Source organism: Rhinolophus sinicus, linkage group LG16 (assembly GCF_036562045.2).
Source record: "Rhinolophus sinicus isolate RSC01 linkage group LG16, ASM3656204v1, whole genome shotgun sequence".
Classification (NCBI taxonomy): Eukaryota; Metazoa; Chordata; class Mammalia; order Chiroptera; family Rhinolophidae; genus Rhinolophus; species Rhinolophus sinicus.
The window spans coordinates 32,446,181-32,466,551 of record NC_133765.1 but is presented as its reverse complement, the minus strand read 5'-3'; the positions used below and the strand labels follow the sequence as shown (position 1 = coordinate 32,466,551).

Genomic DNA, 20,371 nt, shown 5'->3' with positions numbered 1-20,371 from the left:
TATGGTCCTTGACATCAGTCATGGTGATGTTTTTTTGAATCTGACACCAAAAGGAAAGGCAACAAAAACAAAAATAAACAAAGGGGACTACATCGGACTAAAAAGCTTCTGCACAGCAAAGGAAACCATCAACAAAATGAAAAGGCAAACTACCAAACGGGAAAAAATATTTGCAAATCATATATATAATAAGAGGCTAATACCCCAAATATATAAAGAATTCATACAACTCAATAACAAAAAACAAACAATCCAATTTAAAAGTGGGCAGAAGATCTGAATAGACATTTTCCAAAGAGGAAATACAGGTGGCCAACATATCCACAGATCCATGAAACGGTGCTTGACATCACTAATCATCAGGGAAACGCAAATCAAAATTACAATGAGGTATCATGTCACACCAGCTAGAATGGCTATTATTAACAAGACAACAAGTAACAAGTAAGGATATGGAGAAAAGGGACCCCTTATGTACTGTTGGTGGGAACGTGAATTGGTACAGCCACTATGTAAAACAGTATGGAGCTTCCTCAAAAAATTAAAAATAGACTATCATATGATCCAGTAATTCTACTTCTGGATATTTATATGAAGGAAACAAAAACACTACCTTGAAAAGACATATGCACGCCCCCATGTTCATTGCAGCGTTATTTACAATAGCCAAGATATAGAAAAAACCTAAGTGTCCATCAATGAATGAATAAACAAAATTGGTATATTTGTGTGCACACACACACACACACACAATGGGCTATTACTCAGCCATTAAAAAGAATGAAATCTTGCCGTTTGCGACAACATAGATGGACCTTGAGGATATTATGCCAAATGAAGTATATCACACAGAAAAAGACAAATACTACATGACCTAATTTATATGTGGACTAGATACAGAGAACAGACTGGTCATTTCCAAAGGCAGAGGTAAAAGATGAGCAAAATAGGTGGAGGGGGTCAAGAGGTACAAACTTCCAGTTATAAAATAAATAATGGGGGTGCAATGTACAGCATGGTGACTATAGTTAAAAATACTGTATTGCATATTTGAAAGTTGTTAAGAATAAATCTTAAAAGTTCTCATCATTAAGAAAAAAAATTTTTGTTAACTATGTATTGTGCCGGATGTTAAGTAGACTTATTGTAGAGCTCATTTAGCAATGTCATATACAAATATCAAATTATTATGTTGCATACCTGTAATTAACAATATTACGTCAAACATTTCAACAAAAACTTTCTTAAAAGACAGAGACTGTCACAGTGGATTAAAAAAAACAACAAGATCCAATTATAGGTTTTCTACAAAAAACCTACTTTAAATATAGTACAGTATTAGGTTGGTGCAAAAGTAATTGCGATTTTCTCAATTTTTAACCTTTTAAACCACAATTACTTTTGCACCAACCTAATAGATTTAAAATAGTGATGGAGAAAGATACACCATGCTAACAGTAATACAATCAACTAATCTTTGACAAAGGAGCAAAGGCAATTCAGTGGAGAAAGGACATTCTTTTCAATAAATGGTACTGAAACCGTTGGACATCCATATGAAAAACTATGAAGACAAAGACTTACACCTTTCACACAAAAAATAGCTCAAAATGAATCACAGACCTAAATGTAAAATACAAAACTATGAAAATTAGGAGAAAAAAACTTAGGTGACCCTGGGTTTGGAGAACAGATTTCAGATACAACAGTAGAAGCATGATCCATTAAAGAAAAAACAAGTATTCAAAGAAATACATGTACACAAATATTCATAGCAGCACTATCCAAAAGGTGAAAATAATCTACATGTGCATTAGCGGATGAATGGAAAAACAAATCACGGTATAACCACACAATAAAATATTATTTAGCCATAGAAAGAAAGTGCTGATACATACTATAAGGTAAATGAACTTTGAGAACATTATGCAAGTGAAGAAAGACATAAAAGGTCACATACTGTATGACTCCATTTATATGAACTATCCAGAAGAAAGAATACAGAATGCAGCCTGGTGGTTTCCACAGGCTGGTAGAGAGGTGGGGTAGATGACAGAGTAAGTGATTAATGGGTATGAAATTTCCTTTTAGGGCAATGAAAATGTTTTGGAACCACAGAGAGCTGATGTTTACACAACACTGTGAATATACTAAATGCCACTGTATTGTTCACTTGAAAATGGTTAATTACATGTTATGTGAATATCATTTAATTTAAAAAATTCTAAATATCTGTTCTGCAAAAGACACTGTTAAAAGAATGGATAAGCTACAGACTGGGAGAAAATATTTCTCAAAACAGGTGATTCACAAACTGTATCTGCAATATACCAATGACTTAAAATGCAACAACAGAAAAACAAAAGATTTGAATAGACACTTCACCAAAGAAGATATACAAATAGTGAATCAGCATATGAAAAGATGCTCTATATCATAAGTCATTAGGGAACTGCAAATTGAAACAATTAAATACCACTATAAACTATTAGAATGGCTAAAATCCACAACACTGACACCAACTGCTGGTGAGGATGCAGAGCAACAGGGGCTGTCATTTATTGCTGGTGGGATTGCAAAACTATATGTAGTCATGTGTCACTTAATGAGGGGCTATGTTCTGAGTAATGTGTCATTAAGCAATTTCCTCATTACGCAAACCTCATGGGGTGCAGTTACACAAACCTAGATGGTCCAGCCCACTAACACCTGGGCTATATGATAAAGCCTATTGCTCCTAGGCTACAAACCTGTACAGCATCTTACTATACTGAATACTGTAGGCAACTGGAACACAATGGCAAATATTTATGTATCTAAATATTAAAAAGTACAGTAAAAATACGGTATAAAAGATAAAAAATGGTCCAGGGAACAGGGCACTTAACCATGAATGGCGCTTGCAGGACTGGAAATTGCTCTGGGTGAGTCAGTAAGTAAGTGGTGAGTGAAAAGACATTACTGTACACTTCCTTATAAACACTGTACCTTTAGGCTACACTAAATTTTTCTTTCTTCAATAATAAACTAACCTTGGCTTCCTGTAACTTTTTTACTAACCTTAGCTTCCTGTAACTCTTAAACTTCTTAATGTTTCTTAACTTTTGACTCTTTTGTAATAACACTCAGCTTAAAACACAAACACATTGTACAACTGTACAAAAACATTTTCTTTCTTTATATCCTTATTCCATAAGCTTTTTCTAGTCTTAACTTTTGATCTTTTTTGTTTTAAACTTCTCCTGTTAAAAGCTAAGACCCAAATGCACACGATCCTAGGCCCACACAGGGTCAGGTCCATCAATATCACTGCCTTCCACGACTTGTCCCACTGGAAGATCTTCAGGGGCACTAGCATGGAGTTGTCATCTGCTATGACAACAAGGCCTCCTTCTGGAATACTTCCTGAAGGGCCTGCCTGAGGCCCTACTTGAAGAAGTGCCAGGCTTGCTTGGTTTGCTCCTTTTCTCATCAGAGATGTGCTGGTTAGCAGATACTGCACCATGAACATTCCCCTCTATTAATGAAAATCTTTCAGTGTTGGGGTCCAAGTTTTCAAACTTGCTGAGGTCTGCAAAAGCTTCTGATGAATCCTTCACTGTGAATTGTCCTGGAGGTTGTTTCTTTCCTTCTCCTGCAGTTTCCTTTTCTCTTGCCTCTTCTGCACCTGTGAGCTTCTGTTCCAGTTCCAACACCTCCTCATCAGTCAGTTCCTCAGGCGCCGCCTCTAGGACTCCTCAGGGTCATCCTCACCCACACCCTGGTTCAAGTCCTTCGCCGTCTCAACCACAGCCTTGTTGGTATTTGCAACCTCCTCATCGTGGGAAACCCTCTGGGTCATGGACTATGATGTCACTAGCCGATAGGAATCCTATGGGACCACCATCACATACGCAGTCCTTTGTTGACTGAAACATCATTACAGGGAGCATGACTGTAGATATTTTGGAGGACAGTTTGGCAGTTTTTTACAAAGCTCAACAGACTCTATATAATCCAGTAATCATGCTCCTAGTTATTTTCCCAACTGAGTTAAAAACTTATGTGCACACAAAACCTGCACAGGAATGTTTATAGCAGCTTTATTTGTAACTGCCAAAACTTAGAAACAACCAAGGAAGATGTCCTTCCACAGGTGAATGGGTTAAAAAACTGGTAAATCCATAAAATAAATTTTAAAAAATGAGGAATCATGCCACAAAAAGACATGGAGGAACCTTAAATATAATACATATTACTAAGTGAAAGAAGCCAGTCAGAAAAGACAATATACTATATGATTCTAACTACATACTTTGGAAAAGGTAAAACTACAGAAACTACCTAGAGTAGTCAAATTCATAGAGACAGAAAGTAGAAGAGTGGTTACCAGGGGTTGGGAAGTGGGAAAAATGGAGTTATTGTTTAACGGGTACAAACTCTGGCAGTATGAAAATTTCTGGAGCTGGATAGCAGTGATAGTTCACATTCACAACATGAATGTTCTTAATGCCACTGAACTGTGCACTTAAAAATGGTTACGACGGGAAAAAATGGTTAAGATGGTAAATTTCATGTTATGTGGTTTTACCACAATTTAATAACTTTTTAATCGTAAAATGTAAATTATGTTATGTATGTTTTACAATTAAAAAAATAAAACAAACTAGTGTGTCCAAGCCCTCTACAACCCATCTCTCCCATAGGTTACAAACAAAAACTCTGGGGAAAATACAAAAAGCAACTGCCTGAGAACTCAGAAACAAAGACAGGTGGACTGTGGAAGGGAGTCAAACATGGAGCAGCAAACTGCACAGAAATGAGTTTCCCAAACTGTTTTACTCTTTCTCTCTCACAGCTTTGCCTCAAATGTGTACCCTAATCCTGATGCTGCTCAGAGATGAAGGCACCTGAAACTCTACTGCAGAAACCCTTTTTTTAGGCCATAGAAACCAGAGAAGAGCCACTTTCAGGCAGCAAAAGGGGGCGGGGAATCCCAGAAGTGACAGAGTCAGAAAAGAAGATGCCCTAATTCTGTGTATGATTCCCTGCAAGTCTCAGCCTAACCCCTGCATCACATTTGCACCTAACAGTCCCCAACAAGCACAGGCAAGCCTTAGAGAACTAGATTAAAATTTGAAATACTGCCTAACGATGATTAGACAAAATACAAATTCTAAATCTAATTTGGTTGCCTGCTAAACAAAAACATTAGCATTCTCCAGAGAATTAAAGGACCCAACGCCTATGCCACACAGTATTCACGATGTCTAAGATGAAATCCTAAATTACTTGACATACAACGAACAAAAAAAATGTCACTCATTCTCATGGAAGAAGACAATCAAAAGACACCAACTTAGAAATGACTCAGATATTGGCAATACCCAAAAAATATTTTAAAAAGCAACTATTATAATTCATATGGTTCATGAAGTAAAGGAAAATACACTTAAAATTATTTGGGAGGGCTGAAGAAAATAGGAAATTTTTTTATCTTGATTGTGGTGATGATTTCATGGGAGTGTATACATATGTAAAAAATGATCAAATTGCACACTTCAAATATATAAAGTTTGTTTTATGTATAGCTCAATAAAGTTATAAAAAATAAAGTAACATTAATCACATCTATGCCAAGCACAAGGTAAATGTTTTTAATGACCATTTTACAGATTAGGAGACTCAAATTCAGAAAGATTAAACACTGGCTCAAGGTTACAAAGTTAATCAGGTCCAGGATTCTAATGCAGATTTTTTTTTTTACTTTCTAAATTATGTGGGACAACATGGATGGACCCAGTGGGTATTATTATGCTAAGTGAAGTAAGTCAGACTGAGAAAGACAAATACCACATGATCTCACTTACATGTGGAATCTAAAGAACAAAATAAATGAACAAACAAAACAGAAACAGACCCATAGATACACAGAACAAACTGATGGTTACTAAATGGAAGGGGGTTGGGGATCTGGGTGAGAAAGGTGAAGGGATTAAGAAGTACAAATTGGTAGTTGCAAAAGAGTCACGGGGATGTAAAGTACAGTATGGGGAATATAGTTAGTAATATTGTAAAAACTATGTATAGTATCAGATGGGTACTAGACTTATCAGCGGGATCTCTTCATAAATTATATAAATGTCTAACCACTATGCTATATACCTGAAACTAATATGAAATAACATTAAATGTCAACTATAATTTAAAAAAATTATTACGGGGATATATTATATAGCATAGGAATATAGTCAACAGTATTCTAATAACTATATACAGTGTCAGATGGGTAACAGACGTACTGGAGTATTACTTTGTGGGGTATATAAATGTTTAATCACTATGTTGTTTTGTACACCTGAAACAAATTTAAAAAGACTAAAATATTTTTTTCTTATCTGATAAAACAATACAACCTTAACTCTATTTAATTTATGAGGTTATTAGCAGGATTGAGTAAAATATGTGTCTAAGATATTTGAATTCATATGAGATAAGTAATATATTAGTACATGGACTTCATACCACCAATTACATATTCTTATTTTCCTACTTAATTGAAAGAAATTTTCCCTCTAGTAACAAATCCCAAAGGAAACATCTAGCACCGAGTACAGACTGCCTTTTAACCTCTAGTTTTTTCAAACTGCAAGTCTCAGAAATATAGAAGAAACATTATATACCGATGGTACTGTGTAGATTAATCCCCTGATAAAATCTATGAACAACATATAACCCATATATGACCAAAGATAGTATTTTCAAAAGCCAATGTTTATTGTATTCCTATAATAAAAAACCATGCAGTAACCTCAAAAGACATTACAGAAGACTATTTCATTACATGGAAATATGGGCACAATATGATGAATAAGAAAAGCCAATTACAAAAAGTCTTAATGTATTATTGTATTTGTTTTAAAATGCATATTCTTCCAGGGGAAAAGACTGCAAAGATATACAATGTAAAAGAAATATTAAAGAGTGAGTATATCTGGGTGATTTTAATTATTTATCTCTTTGCTTCTCTAAATTTTCTATAATAAACCAGTAGTGTTTTTTAGAATGGAAAAAAAATAAAAGCCATTATTTTGAAGTACAACAATATACAAAAGGGTCCCACTTCGCAGGATGTATTATCTTTGCTTCCCATTTATCAGAGTGTGCCTTTCTTACAAGGTACAGTCACAATCTAGTAGTACTCACCTGTCCAACTGCTTGCAGGTTATAGCAGATAATATCCTTATTCGCTGTTGAAGTTCCATAGAGAAGTGCCTCAATGAGCCAGCATATCCCCAGGAGGAGGTCAGAGAAGCTCAGATAAAAGAGTGGCCTCATCTGTTAAAGCAACAAAAGCCTCTTTTCATAAACGACGCTAACAATGACTTATTTTTATGTATTACCTTTCTTGTAGAAAACTGGACATCATTTTTCTGGGGCCTCCGCTGGCTGACTGTGGGGAATGTAAAGAAATTCACCAGGTAGGAAAGAATCTGTAATCACAACTATCCCAACTATTCTGGAATCAGAGTATTTATGGATGGATTACATTGGAACTTCTTCCTCATAGAGACACTCCTTCTTCAGATATAGGGTCAAAGGAAAGAATGGACACATGAGAAATTTTGTAATGGAGATATAGCACAAATGAAAACTTGAAAGTGCTCTAGTTGTATAGCCAATATCCTCTAACAATACAAAATCAGTTGAGCATTTAGGGATATGGTTGAGGACCCAAAGAAAATGAAAACAGTTTTGTTTTTTTAAATCTTAATATAGTTTAATGTGCATTTTTCTTTTTTTATTTGTTGAGGTATAATTGACAAATAAAATCATGAGACATTTCAAGTGTACAACATGATGATTTGATATACATATACACTGTAAAAGGATTTCCCGAGTTAATCCATCACCTCACATATTTATTTACCTTTGTGTGTGGGGAGCTTAAGAACATTTAAGTTCTACTCACTTAGCAAATTTCAACTATACAATACAGTGTTATCAACTCTAGTTACACTATGTTACACACTAGATCCTCAGACCTTATTTGTTGCCACGCAGCAGCCTACCCATCTGTGTCCATGTGCCTGCCCCTAAAGCAAGGAGAGTCTGTGAGACAGATCCTTTCAGGGACTTTGCTTCAACTTTGTGCTTGCACCTTATGTCTCCCTGTTTGGCCCCAGAAAGATGGCTGGTCAGTCAATGACGAGTAAGATTCCCCATGTGGGGGGGGCGGACAACTCAAGCCAGGCACAGTCGAGTGGGGACCAACAGGAGAACCCACGGGGTTCATAGAGCCCACAGCCCCCCACCTTCCCCCAGCTAAGGAGAGCCTCTGCCTCTTTGGCTGCATTCCTTCCCACAACCTGCAGGGGAAGAGATTCAATGATGTGTACTCCATCTATTCATATGCATAAAGGTTTTGTCCCTTGGGGAAATACATACATCCTGAGACTTACGGTTCTGCTGCCTGCAGGCAAGGGTGATTGGCTTGAATCAGTTTCCTATTATGATGTGTGGGATTCACAAATCTTGAGATTGACAAGCTTTATCTCCTTTACTTCCCCACCTAAGTAATAAAAACTATGTGCAGGCCCAATTTGGGGCCCAGTCCTTGAGGCTGGAGTCCCCTTAGCCCCGCTTAAACTCTATTCATGGCTGTCTTTTCTTAACCCTGCGCCGCCCTCCTCGCTCCCCACACCCTCATCGCGCAGGACGCGACACTTATTTATCTTATAACATGAGTTGCCGTATCAATGAAAAGTCTGGGTGGGGGAAAATATTGGTATAAATTGTGTATGTTATCTTTCAATTTCTGACCACATTGGTGAAGTTTGTCTTTCTCACTTTCTAGTATCCTTCTCTTTTCAGTCTCCCCACTCCCACTTTTCTAAAAATAGTTTTGATCCCTCTATGGAGAAAATTATAAAATATTTATTGAGAAACTCCAAAAGAAGTTCTACAGTGAAGAAATATACCATGCTCATGGACTGTAAAACCCATTATTACGAAAATGTCAGTTCTCCCTAAATTGATATGTAGATGAAATGCAATTTCAATTATAACTCAACATTCTTTTAGAATTTGACAAGATGGCTCTAAATCTGATATACAAAATATCAAGATAACCTCTTGAAACATCAAGCAAGCCACTCTTGAAGAAAAAGAAGGCGAACTTGTCCTACACATGTTAAAACTTAATAGAAAGCTCGAATGCAGATACTGTGGTACTAAGCACAGGGATAGATAAACAGAGCAATGCAACACACTAGAGAACCTAAAGCAAACCCAAGCGGATAGACTCTTGATATATGATAGAGGTGGCTTTTTAGATCAATGGAAAAAAAGATAGTCTTCTCAAAATATGATGCTAGAATAATTGGGTATCTATATGGATAAAAATAAAACTGGACCCTTACTTTTTACCTCACACTCAAAAATCAGTTCCAATTAGTTTAAAGACCTAAATTGTCTTCAACTTCTATTTAGGTAAAGATTTCCTAAATAAGACACAAAAAAACTCTAAAAGAAGCAATTGAAAAATTTGATCACATTAAAATGAAAAATGTGTATGTCAAAATACACCATAAAGAAAGTGACAAGACATGCCACATGGGAGGAGATATTTGCAACACATATACCTGACAAAGGGCCAAAATCCAAACAATATTAAGAACAAAAACAAACAAAAAACTTAAAAAGCAATAAGAAAACCTAACAGCAAAAAATGGGCAAAAGATTTGAACAGGTACTTAAGAAAAGAGGAAATCCAAATGGTTATAAACACATGAAAATATGCCTGATCTCATAAATAATCAAGGAATGGAAATTAAAACCACAATAAGAAAAAAATTGTACAGTCATGGGAAAAATGTTTAAAGTCTGGCAATATCAAGTATAAGGGAACATAAAGTAATGGGACCTTGCATACACTGCTGGCAGAATCATTTGGAAGAGTTTGGCATTATCTAGGAGATAAGCATATCCTATAACAATTCTGTCATTAGGAAAATACATTACAGAAATTTTTGCATGTGTGCACCAGAGGACATGTCAAGATTATTTATAGCACACAGATAAATTGTGGTATGTTCATAATATAGAATGCTAAACATCAATGAAAATGAAATGAACCAGCGCTATATACAACAGCATGGATAACTCTCACAAACAATATTAAAGGAAAAAAGCAAATCACAAAACAATACATACAGTATTATTTCATTTACGTTGAGCACAAGCAAAACTAAATTGTTCAGATATATACATTACTGGTAAAACTGTACATAAAAGTAAAGAAATGATTATCACAAAAGTCTGGATAGTGGTTACCTCTAGAGGTTAGGGGGAGAGTTGTAATTGGGAAGGAGCATAAGCAGGTACAGGCAATTTCTATTTCTTGTCCCTAGTATTTGTTTATAATCATTTTTTAAACAGTAAATATATGTTTTATGCATTCTAATCTATGTCTGGTATATCTCCCAAGATAAAGTAAATTAAAAAAATTGTAAGTTATCATCAGATACTACCTAACATAAAAACAAATCTCTTCACCTGTACAAAAGGGAATTTTTCTCATACCTTGCTTTCAAATGCTAACCCTAACCTTGCTAATAGGGGTAAACAGTCAAGTTGCCTCGGCTAATGGAAACAAAAACAAGTGAATTAATAACATTTTAAACTGTATTTAATAAATATCAAATAGTATTATTTCCCCCATATATAGCTTTCGCTCTGGGGAAGCCTCCTAAAATTACAGCCAGATGGCACATTCATAGATTCAACTGGCCTACGTATGACCTACCACAAGTTTATAACTATTAATGCGTAAAAAATTAAAACAATACAAAATAAACTCTGAAGGAAAAAGGCAGCCAAGTGGCTTTTGTGAGCAAGAACATAATTATGGTCATTGATTGAAGAAATAGCCTATATATAGGGAGCTGTTGGCACTTTAGGGCCAACCTAAAGTCTTCGTCAGGGAACAGAGGCTTATATACTTTCACTCATGACTGGAAAACCATGAGTTCTATAACAGGAGATAAAAATCAATCAAACAACAAAAATTAACTGATTACCTATTATTGAAATCAGGAAAGTTTCACCCTTCCTATCTGTTTAATAAAATACTATGTTGAAGGTAATACAAAGAAATCGATGATACAGCCCATGGTTTAAGGAAAATACCGTCAGCACAGTGCTTGGTAATAAGGAAGACACAAAAAAGCATAAGACAGGGTCCTAAATATGAAAGCAAAAACTCTTTTAAAAAACCTCTCTCTCTCTCTCTCTCTCTCTCTCTCATACTCACACACACACACACATACACATGCACTTGTCTAATCTAAATCAAGTGCAGAATGGGGGGTGGAGGGGGTGGATGCACTGTGTGAAAGGCTTTCCCTGGGGAGGTTCTGCTGAGTTGAAAAACTTAAAACAACTCATATTAATACTCTTCTAAAACCCTGCTTCCTCCAGTATTTCTAGTCAAGTGAAATCAAGTCACAAAGAATATCAAAAGCGACCTTTATGAGGAAATGAAGTCACGTAAGTGCAGTGAAGTGTATCTGCCCTGAGTATTTTTTTTATTTTTTTATTAACATTGGCTGGCCTGAGCCACTTTCTTCTCTCTTGACGTTGTATCTGAGTCACTGTCTAATCAGCTAGTCCCCTCAAAGATTTCCCATGGATTTTCCCAATTTACTATAATTATTTTTCTAATAGACTATTTTTGTCTTTTTCAGATTATGCCCTGCATGTGTTTTTGCTGTTAAAAATGTTCTTTAATGAAGAAATAAAGGAAAACAGCAACGTATGGCTGACATTTTTAACCTGGAAAAATTGGAATTTTTCCTAGTCAAGAAAATAGAATGTGTGGGAACCACTGAACTAGTGATTGTTAAGGTCCTTTAGGCTCTGGTTATGTAAAGGTGTGAGAACTGAAGCCAGAGAAATTAAAGGTCACATTCTAAGTCAAAGCAGACCCTACATTTTTATAAAGCTCTAACCCACTGTCATGTCAGAGGTCGCCTTATAAGAGTGGTTCTCAACCAGGAGCAATTTTGCCTCTCCCAGGAGACATCTGGCAATATTTGAAGATATTTTTGGTTGTCACAACTGGGCTGGGGTAGGGATGAGGGGTATTGCTACCAGCATCTAGTGGGTAAAGTCTGCTAAATATCCTAATGCACAGGACAATGTCCCACTACAAATTACTATCTAGCCCAAAAGGCAGACAGTGTCGAGACCCAGAATCTCTGCTTAGCTCTCTCCACTATGTAACTCATACTTTATGAACTTAATCACATCTGAGCTCAAATTTCAGCAAAGGGACAAACATTAGGGCAATCTGAATCACAGGAAGATGTGTGGCCTAAGATTACTTTGGCAGGTGATGACAATACAGTATCAAGATTTCTACTTTCTAGTTTTACTTACATTAAAGTCACATTCTACGTCTGAAATTCAAAATTCTCTTTTCATTAGGCAGCATATTTCAGTGCTTTAAAAAGTGTATGGGGGGAGAGGCTTTGGAACGAGAAAAGTCTGCACTCAAATTCTAGCTCTACCACTTCCTAGCTATAAGATTTTAGGAAAAGTCTCTCAACCTTACTAGGACTCCATTTCCTCATCTATAGTATCAGATTTATAATATCTACCACACAGAGTGGTTTTAAGGGTTAAATGAAAAATGTATTGAAAACACACTGAGCACATGGGTCTAGAATACATACTAAAAATTGTGTTTAATTTGAAGAGGGATTGTAGTTAAGAGTTAGACTTTTGAAAATCTGCTCTGCTACTTACTGTGTAACTTGAACAAGTTAATCTCATGACTTTGAGCCTCAATTTCCTCATCTGTGAAATGGGGCTAACACCATCCTTCTCATAGGAGAATTATGAGGACCAATAAGATCAAGTATGTAACACACTCAGCATAGTTGGAACATAGTAAGTGTTCAACAAACAGAGCTACTTTTATTATTAAAATGAGCCCAATAAAACCCAATGACATTTTCCACATACAAAAGTTCTTCCATAAGTATCCTAAACTACATTTTGCCTAACTTTGTGCCATTTGGCTTGGTTAGAGAAACAGTTGTTACATTTCTCTTAAAATCTTCTGAGTTAGCAAATTCATTACTCTTCTAGTCCTTTCTGAATCGAGACAGTGTTTTGTTTGTTTTTATTTTTTTTGTACCTTAAATATGTACAATTTTTATCAATTATGCCTCAATAAAAGGAAGGTTTCTGACTTCATCTTTTTGGAATGAATAGTTTTACACAGGATGTATTTTTGCTCTGTTTTCACCATTTAAATTGTAATTGCCTAGAAGGCCAGAATGACAAAACATATACCTTTTGTATAGCAAAGTCTTTGAACTATTTCCTAGCCCCACTAGCAATTTTACCAACCTATCAACATCAGAAAACTCATTTCCAAGCAGGACTCTACCACGCTTCGAGTATCGGCTTCAAACAACACTCTGTTTCCTTAACCTTAATAATTAATGCATAACAAAAGAAATTCACATATAGTAGTCAATACCTCAGTATTCAAAGTTATAGTTAAAATAATTACCTAGAAGAAAAGGGAGACCTATTGACAGTGTCTAAAATATCTCAATGTATCATACTGACAAATATATAAGTAATTCATAGAATTATTCCATCGTTTATAGGTGACACCTCTTTTAGTTATATCAAAGGCTAAGTCACTAAAAGTTTAAATCCAACAGAAAAAAGAGATTGCTCACCTCTGGAGATTTCTGTATATTCTGGAATACAGCGTAGGCAATAAGTGAGCTTGAACCTATAACACTGACAGAGATAAAGGATGATCAATAAAAGAGGACAATTGGGATGCCTTCATTTTTGCTATTGAATCTTTTACAGCTTTATTTACATATAACTGATGTAAAATAAACTGTACATATTTTTTAAAACTACATAATGTATCATGAATTGGTGTTATCCTTGCGCAGGGGTCATGCTAATTTCTCTGTATCGTTCCAGTTTTACCAAAAAAATTGATTTTACAAGCCAATCCTGTTGACAACCAAAGTTGTCCTTTGGTTTTCAGATGTCACCTTTTTTTTATTGTTATTATCATTAACGTTGTTACACTTTATTAATCAGAAAATATCAACATGATAAAGAATAGCATTTCTCTCTGACTAAAGAATAAAAGCAAATCCCCAGGGGCAGGGGGCAATGTCGGAAACTTCAGAATTCTCCAGTTTACTAATACTAGTTTAAACAGTCATATCACATGAAATTAAATAAACTTACCTCAGAGTGGCCATAACAAATTGTATCCACTGTACTGCAGAAAAAGCCTAAATAAAAGGAGAAAATGAGAATAAAATTAAGTCTTTTACATTTAATATTTAACCTTACTCCAGTTTCAGTGTTTATTAACTATCTGTGCAGAGCACAAACTCTTCTTCAGTACCTAATCAAAACACATTACAAGTCTAAGAATAAATAGAAAGGCTGAACAGGCCCATGGAAAGGCAGGGTGGTTCCTTTTTTCCTCCCTTATTGCTACGTCTCTGTGAAACAGTAAGATAAAAACAATAAAGAGATAGATAGAAAATGGCTGAGTGAAAAAAACAGAGTTGAATGAGAAAATTAATCAAGAGAAGAACAAAATGGAGAAGAGATAGGAAAAGTTAAATTTTTAGCGAGAATAGACAGATGCATGGAAAGAATGGGTAACAGGGTAACAGGAAAGGCAAACAAGTACTAAATACAAGGGACTGACAGAACTAGACAAACAGGAAAATAGAATACTAAGTAACAGAGAAATAGGAAGAAGAAAAGTTAATAGCATGGAGAGAGAGAGAAAATGTGAGTGGAAATACAGAACAGGGAGGAAAAGCGGGGAAGCGAAAAAGAAGAGAGGGACAGCTTCTAATCTCACCAAGTCCAAACTGTCCTCCAGAGTGCTCGCCTCCAGTAGGAAGGCCATAGGGACTTGAGTCCCAGCTATACTTAAGCAGCCGGATCCTTCTCAGTCAGGTTCTGAATCCCCAAGCAGTGAAACAGGTGGCTCCACCCCTACCCCAGCTGGGCTCCTCCCTATCCAATCCTGCCCTGTATCTTGAGGGCAAGGAAAGAAGGTGGCAACAAGTGGAGAAGAAAGCCAAGTAGAAAGAACAAAAATAGAACAGGTGACAAGGAAACAAATTCTAAAAAGCATTAGGAATTGTAAGAAGGGGTAAGAGGCAGGAATAATAAAAAGGAGAGAATAAGTCATAGTGAAAAGGTAAATAGAGCTGCAAGAGAGAAACGGAACAGAAAAAAGAGAGAAACTTGGGGAAGAAGGGAAATCTGCTTAAAACTTGCCCGTTTTGAGACAGAAGCCTGTGATGAGAAAGAGAGCGTGCATATTCACTCATTCAATAAATTTTTAGTAGTACCAGGAAAAGGCTGTGAAGAAAAGGGGCTATTACTATTGTCTCATATTTGTTTAATACTAACATCTTCAACATTCTGTACCCAAAATTCCCACCAGAAATATAATTATATAATTACACAATTCAATTAATATACTAATGTTTATATGTCAACTTTGTGTTATGGAAGATAGAAAGACAAAGATACAGACCCATACTTCCAGAAGCTTATAATACGGTAGGAAAAATGGCTTATAAGCACATCCTATAACAATTCTGTTATTAGGAAAATACATACCAAAATCTCAAATTATCTGCATACAAAAATAATATACACTGATTGGCATTTAAATGGTATTTGTAAGAACTGGTAAAATTTGGACAAAGATTGGGGGAAGGAGAAAGCAGAAGGAAGAACATTTCATTTATGTAACCATTTATTTCATCTAACCATGCTCACTTCTGTATTTCATACATTCTACAAATATTTATGGATAACATAAATTAGATCACTTGCATGGCTTGAGTAATTTAAATATATGACTCATTTATTCAAATGAGGTTAAGAATACAAGTGTAGTGTGGAGTAGAAGATGGGACATTAAGTGGAGGCAGGCTCTAATCACTTTGCTTAAATTATTAAACAAATAAATAAAAACTCCAGTAAATTTCTGGATCAGAAATCCCTATCATAGGTCTTAGGGAGTGCTTTGAGTCCCCTAATCATATAGCTACATAATAAGGGTGAGGGAACTAATGACAGTCTCACCAAGGGATAAGAGAATGCTTTTGGACAAAGGATTCTTGTCTCAGTCAAGAACACATCTCAAATTGTTCAGAAAACAGCCAGGCCAAATCTGTCTGCTGCTCTTCATAGAACTTTTCTCTTGTGGCATCTCTTCTAAAATGTCTTATGCCACCAGACAACATTTCGGATTTACTTTTCCATTTTTCTCTCTAAATTAGTCCTCTGCCTTCTGAATATTCAGCACTGTCCCCCTTTGAAATGTCTTTGGAAACATAATCTTCCAATCTTCCTTTTCTACAAGGGTTAACCTGAGCCCAAATGAAGTGGGTGATACTTATTTTCGGTTTCTCTTCTCCTCTTTTTACTTATCTCTTTAGCAAGCTCAAACACATCCCAGCTCTCACTTCACATAATGGGCTAATATATATTACGTATCAATTTAAGTTAACAGATATTCATTCAATTTCTACAATGAGGAATTTAATGCAGTGGATACAAAGTCAAGAACAACACCTACCTAGTAAAATATTTTTATTTAAACAAAAATACTCAACTTAAAGATTTCCAGTAATAATAACTACCAATTATCAAGTGCTTTCTATGTGTAATGCTCTATGCTAAGCATTTTAATCCTCAACACAACCTTTGAGGTAAGAAGTACTATTTTCCCCATTTTACAGATGGAGAAACTGAGGTTTACAGTTGAAGAAACTAAGGTTTAAAGAAGTCAAGTCACTTCCCTATGGTTACAGAGTTATCAAGTGGTAATGCCAAGATTCAAACTCAGTCAGTTTGACTTCTCATTCTTAACACCTACTGTATCCTAACAGGGAACTGGTTAATGGGAGAAAATGGAAAAATAATTTTAAAAATTAAGATGATATCAAGAGAATTCTTCTATTAGGCAATTGTTTCTTAGATATGACAAAAAACGCACAAGCAACAAAAGAAAAATAGATATAAACTGGTCTTCTTCAAAATTAAAAACTTCTGTGCTTCAAAGGATACCCTCAAAAAAATGAAAAGGCAACCTACAGAATGGGAGAAAATATTTGTAAACCATGTATCTGATGAGGGACTTGTATGCAGAATACATAAGGAACCCTACAACTCAATAACAAAAATAAAATCCAATTTGAAAATAAGCAAAAATTTTAAACAGATGTCGCCCCAAAATATACAAATGACTAATAAGCACATGAAAAGATGATCAACATCATAAGCCATCAGGGATTCACATTGAGATGCCATTTCACATGTACTAGAATGGCTATAATAAAAAAGATAATAGCAAGAGTTGTTGATTAATATGTGGAGAAATACAAACCCTCATACACTGCTGCTGGGAATGTCAAATACTGCAGCCATTTTGGCAGTTTTTCAAATGGTTAACCATACACTATATGGCTCAGCTCCTAGGTATAAATTAGGTTCTACTACTAGGTATATGCCCAAGAGAAATTAAAACATATGTCCTCACAAAAACTTAACAGTGTTGTTCAGAATAGACAAAAAGTAGAAACAACACAAATGTCCATCAACTGATGAATGGATAAATGAAATGTGGTCTATCCGTACAATGGAATGTCATTCAGCAATTAGAAGGAAAGAAGTACTGACACATGCTACAACATGGCTGAAACTTGAAAACATCATGCTAAGTGAAAGAAGCCAGTCACAAAAGACCACATAGTGTAGGATTCCATTCATATGAAATGTCTAAAATAGGCAAATTTATAGAGATAGGAAGTAGATTAGTGGTTGTCTAGGGCTAGGAAGGTAGTTTGAGAAGGAATGGGGAGTGACTACTAATGGGCACAGGGTTTCTTTCCAGGGGGAAAAATATTCTAAAATTAGACAGTGGTGATGGTTGCACAACTCTGTGAATATACTAAAAACAACTGAAATGTACACTCTAAAAGGATGAATTGTAAGGTTGGTGAATTATATCTCAATAAAGCTGTTGCCAGAAAAATGATATTTGGGACAAAACAGAGAAGGAAATGTCCCATTGCTGAAATTCATGGTGTAATAATTAATGGATAACATGTTTCTGTCTTTCCTATTGAAAAGGAAAATATTTAGATTAAAAAGTGTAAAATAAACACTGCAAGAGGGAACTGAAGAGAAAGATTATAAGAGAGCACCTGACTGCTCGAAATGAACCCACTACTGCTGGCCTGAACAAATTATACTCCAGGACTTTGATAAAACTTGCCGGTTAACCCAATAAACCATTCAATGAAATCTGGAGAGTTCATGTAAAACTAGGAAAATTACTAGAAATTGTAGAAAACTGGTGATAAGTAATTTTTTTTGTTTTTATAAGGAGAAACAAAAGAATCTGCAAACCATAAGTGAAAGATCTTAGCATTAATCCCAGACAAGATTCTAGAATAAACTATCCAAAAGATGTTTTTAAACGATTAGAAAAATATAACGACTGAGTCAGCATGGATTTATAAATAAGCATGCCTGACTAACCCAATTCTCTTTTTGGATACAATTACTAGACATAGTTTATACGGCCTTTTCACAAAGTATTTGGTGAGAAATTTCATGATATAAAAATAAGGAAAGATAGATCAAGTGAAAGCACAACTGAGGGCATTTCTTGAACAAATAAACCAAAGGGAGAGCTACTTCATTGATCAATATTAATTTAGGAATGACCTCCAGTGGAGTGAATCAGCATTCTGACTTGGCAATGTTCTGTAAAAGACTTTCATCAATGGCTTGAAAAAATATATAGTAGGCATGTTTATCAAATCGTGTGTATTACTTATCTATTGCTACATAACAAATTTCCACAAATTTACTGGCTTAAAACACTAATTTATTATCTCACACCTTCTGTGGGTCAGGAGTCCAAGAACAGTTTAGTTGGGTTCTCTGCTTCAGTGCCTCTCACAAAGTTATAATCAAGATGTTGATCAGGGCTGGGTCTACTCAATTGGGGGAGGGTCCACTCCTAAGTTCATGTAGTTGTTGGTCTAATTCAGTTCCTTGAGGGTTGTTGGTCTGAGAGCCTCAGTTCCTAACTAACTGTTGGCGAAAGGCTTCACTCAATTCTTCGCTATGTGGGCTTCTGCAAGATGTCTTCCTAGCAAGATGGAGTCACATCTTATGTAACCAAATCACTGAAGTGACATTCCATCACCTTTCCTGTATTCTATTAATCACAGATCTTGCCAACACTCAAGGGGAGAGGATTACACAAGAGGCAGGGCTCATTGGGGGCCATCTTAGTGTCTGCCAACCACTCTTGTGTAATCCAACATGTCAAGTACTTTTCTAATTCAGCTCATTTGTAATAGCTGTTCCCTCTCACTGGAATGTTCTTCCCCCAGAGAATCACATGACTGGCTACTTCTCATCCTTCAAGTATCAGCTCAAATATCCTCACCACAGAGATGTTAACATTTAGGAAATTCTAAAATATCTGTTTGTTTGTGTGGCTTATACGAATACATAAAGACAAAATAACATGAATTGAAAGTGGGACAAAAGGAGAAAGAAAAATATCTCTGCTGAAATTATTTGATCCCAGGATGTTAAAAATCTCTATTAGCTTTTTAATACTACACTACTGGAAAAACAAAAATAACAGAAATTCAAAATAAAGTTTCCTACAATCTTATCATCTAGTCAAAATAATGTCTTATTTATTGATGTTACTTTGTCTTTTTCCACATGAATGTTCAACTTTTACGTTGTAGTAATTCCACAGCTAGTATTTTATATTATACATTTCTGCTCAACATTATTCCATAATAATATTTTTTCTTGCTAGAGTCTTATTTTCTTTCTCACAACTCCTCTGGAGTGTAACCAATGCTAACAGCCTGGTGTATTTGTCTACATCTTTCTGTACGCTCATTAAGACATACCCAAATATACACATACATACATATTTGGGGGTTGTTGTTATGATAATAGGTTTTTAAAAAAGGGATCATATATTTCTGTACATATTGCTTTTCTCATCTATTATTTCATGGATATCTCTTCACTTTAATTGAAATAGTTCTAACTAATTTGATAGCTATATAATATTCCACATAAGATCATTTATCTAACACTTCCTCTCATGATTGACATGTAGGTTGTTTTCAGATTTTTTTTTCTTTTCTTCCTTCTTTGCTTCTTCAAAGAATGCTGCAGTAAACATCCCTACACATATAATCTTTTGAGCTGATGATTTTATTTCTAAAGCACAGATTCCAGAGTGGAATTCTTT

The 20,371-nt window shown here is 35.4% G+C and overlaps 2 protein-coding genes and 1 pseudogene across 11 annotated transcripts in view; 1 reads left to right on the top strand and 2 right to left on the bottom strand.

The window, feature by feature from the left end:
• The window catches only part of MAPKAPK5 (MAPK activated protein kinase 5), a 104,688-nt gene extending 91,446 nt beyond the window's left edge, over window positions 1-13,242 (top strand). For 2 of the 3 annotated variants that reach the window (XM_074321055.1, XM_074321056.1), the window contains exons 14-15: window positions 7,394-7,460; window positions 11,461-11,530. In XM_074321055.1, the coding sequence (XP_074177156.1) occupies window positions 7,394-7,460; window positions 11,461-11,515 (122 nt within the window). In that variant the 3' untranslated portion in view covers window positions 11,516-11,530. Of the gene's footprint in view, window positions 1-7,393; window positions 7,461-11,460; window positions 11,531-11,726 lie in introns of those variants that run through there. The other variant, XM_074321057.1, reaches the window with a different exon arrangement.
• TMEM116 (transmembrane protein 116) overlaps window positions 1-20,371 on the bottom strand; it is a 197,491-nt gene that overhangs the window by 173,719 nt on the left and 3,401 nt on the right. For 7 of the 8 annotated variants that reach the window (XR_012492554.1, XR_012492553.1, XM_074321059.1 and 4 more), the window contains exons 1-4: window positions 14,909-15,038; window positions 14,275-14,321; window positions 13,740-13,803; window positions 7,186-7,317 (exon numbers count right to left, since the gene is read on the bottom strand). Coding sequence is in view for 6 of the 8 variants with exons in the window: in XM_074321059.1 (XP_074177160.1) it covers window positions 7,186-7,317; window positions 13,740-13,803; window positions 14,275-14,321; window positions 14,909-14,956 (291 nt within the window). In the remaining 2 variants the exon portion in view is untranslated. Of the gene's footprint in view, window positions 1-7,185; window positions 7,318-13,739; window positions 13,804-14,274; window positions 14,322-14,908; window positions 15,039-20,371 lie in introns of those variants that run through there. The other variant, XM_019733890.2, reaches the window with a different exon arrangement.
• On the bottom strand, window positions 13,925-14,020 carry LOC141569302 (U6 spliceosomal RNA; annotated as a pseudogene).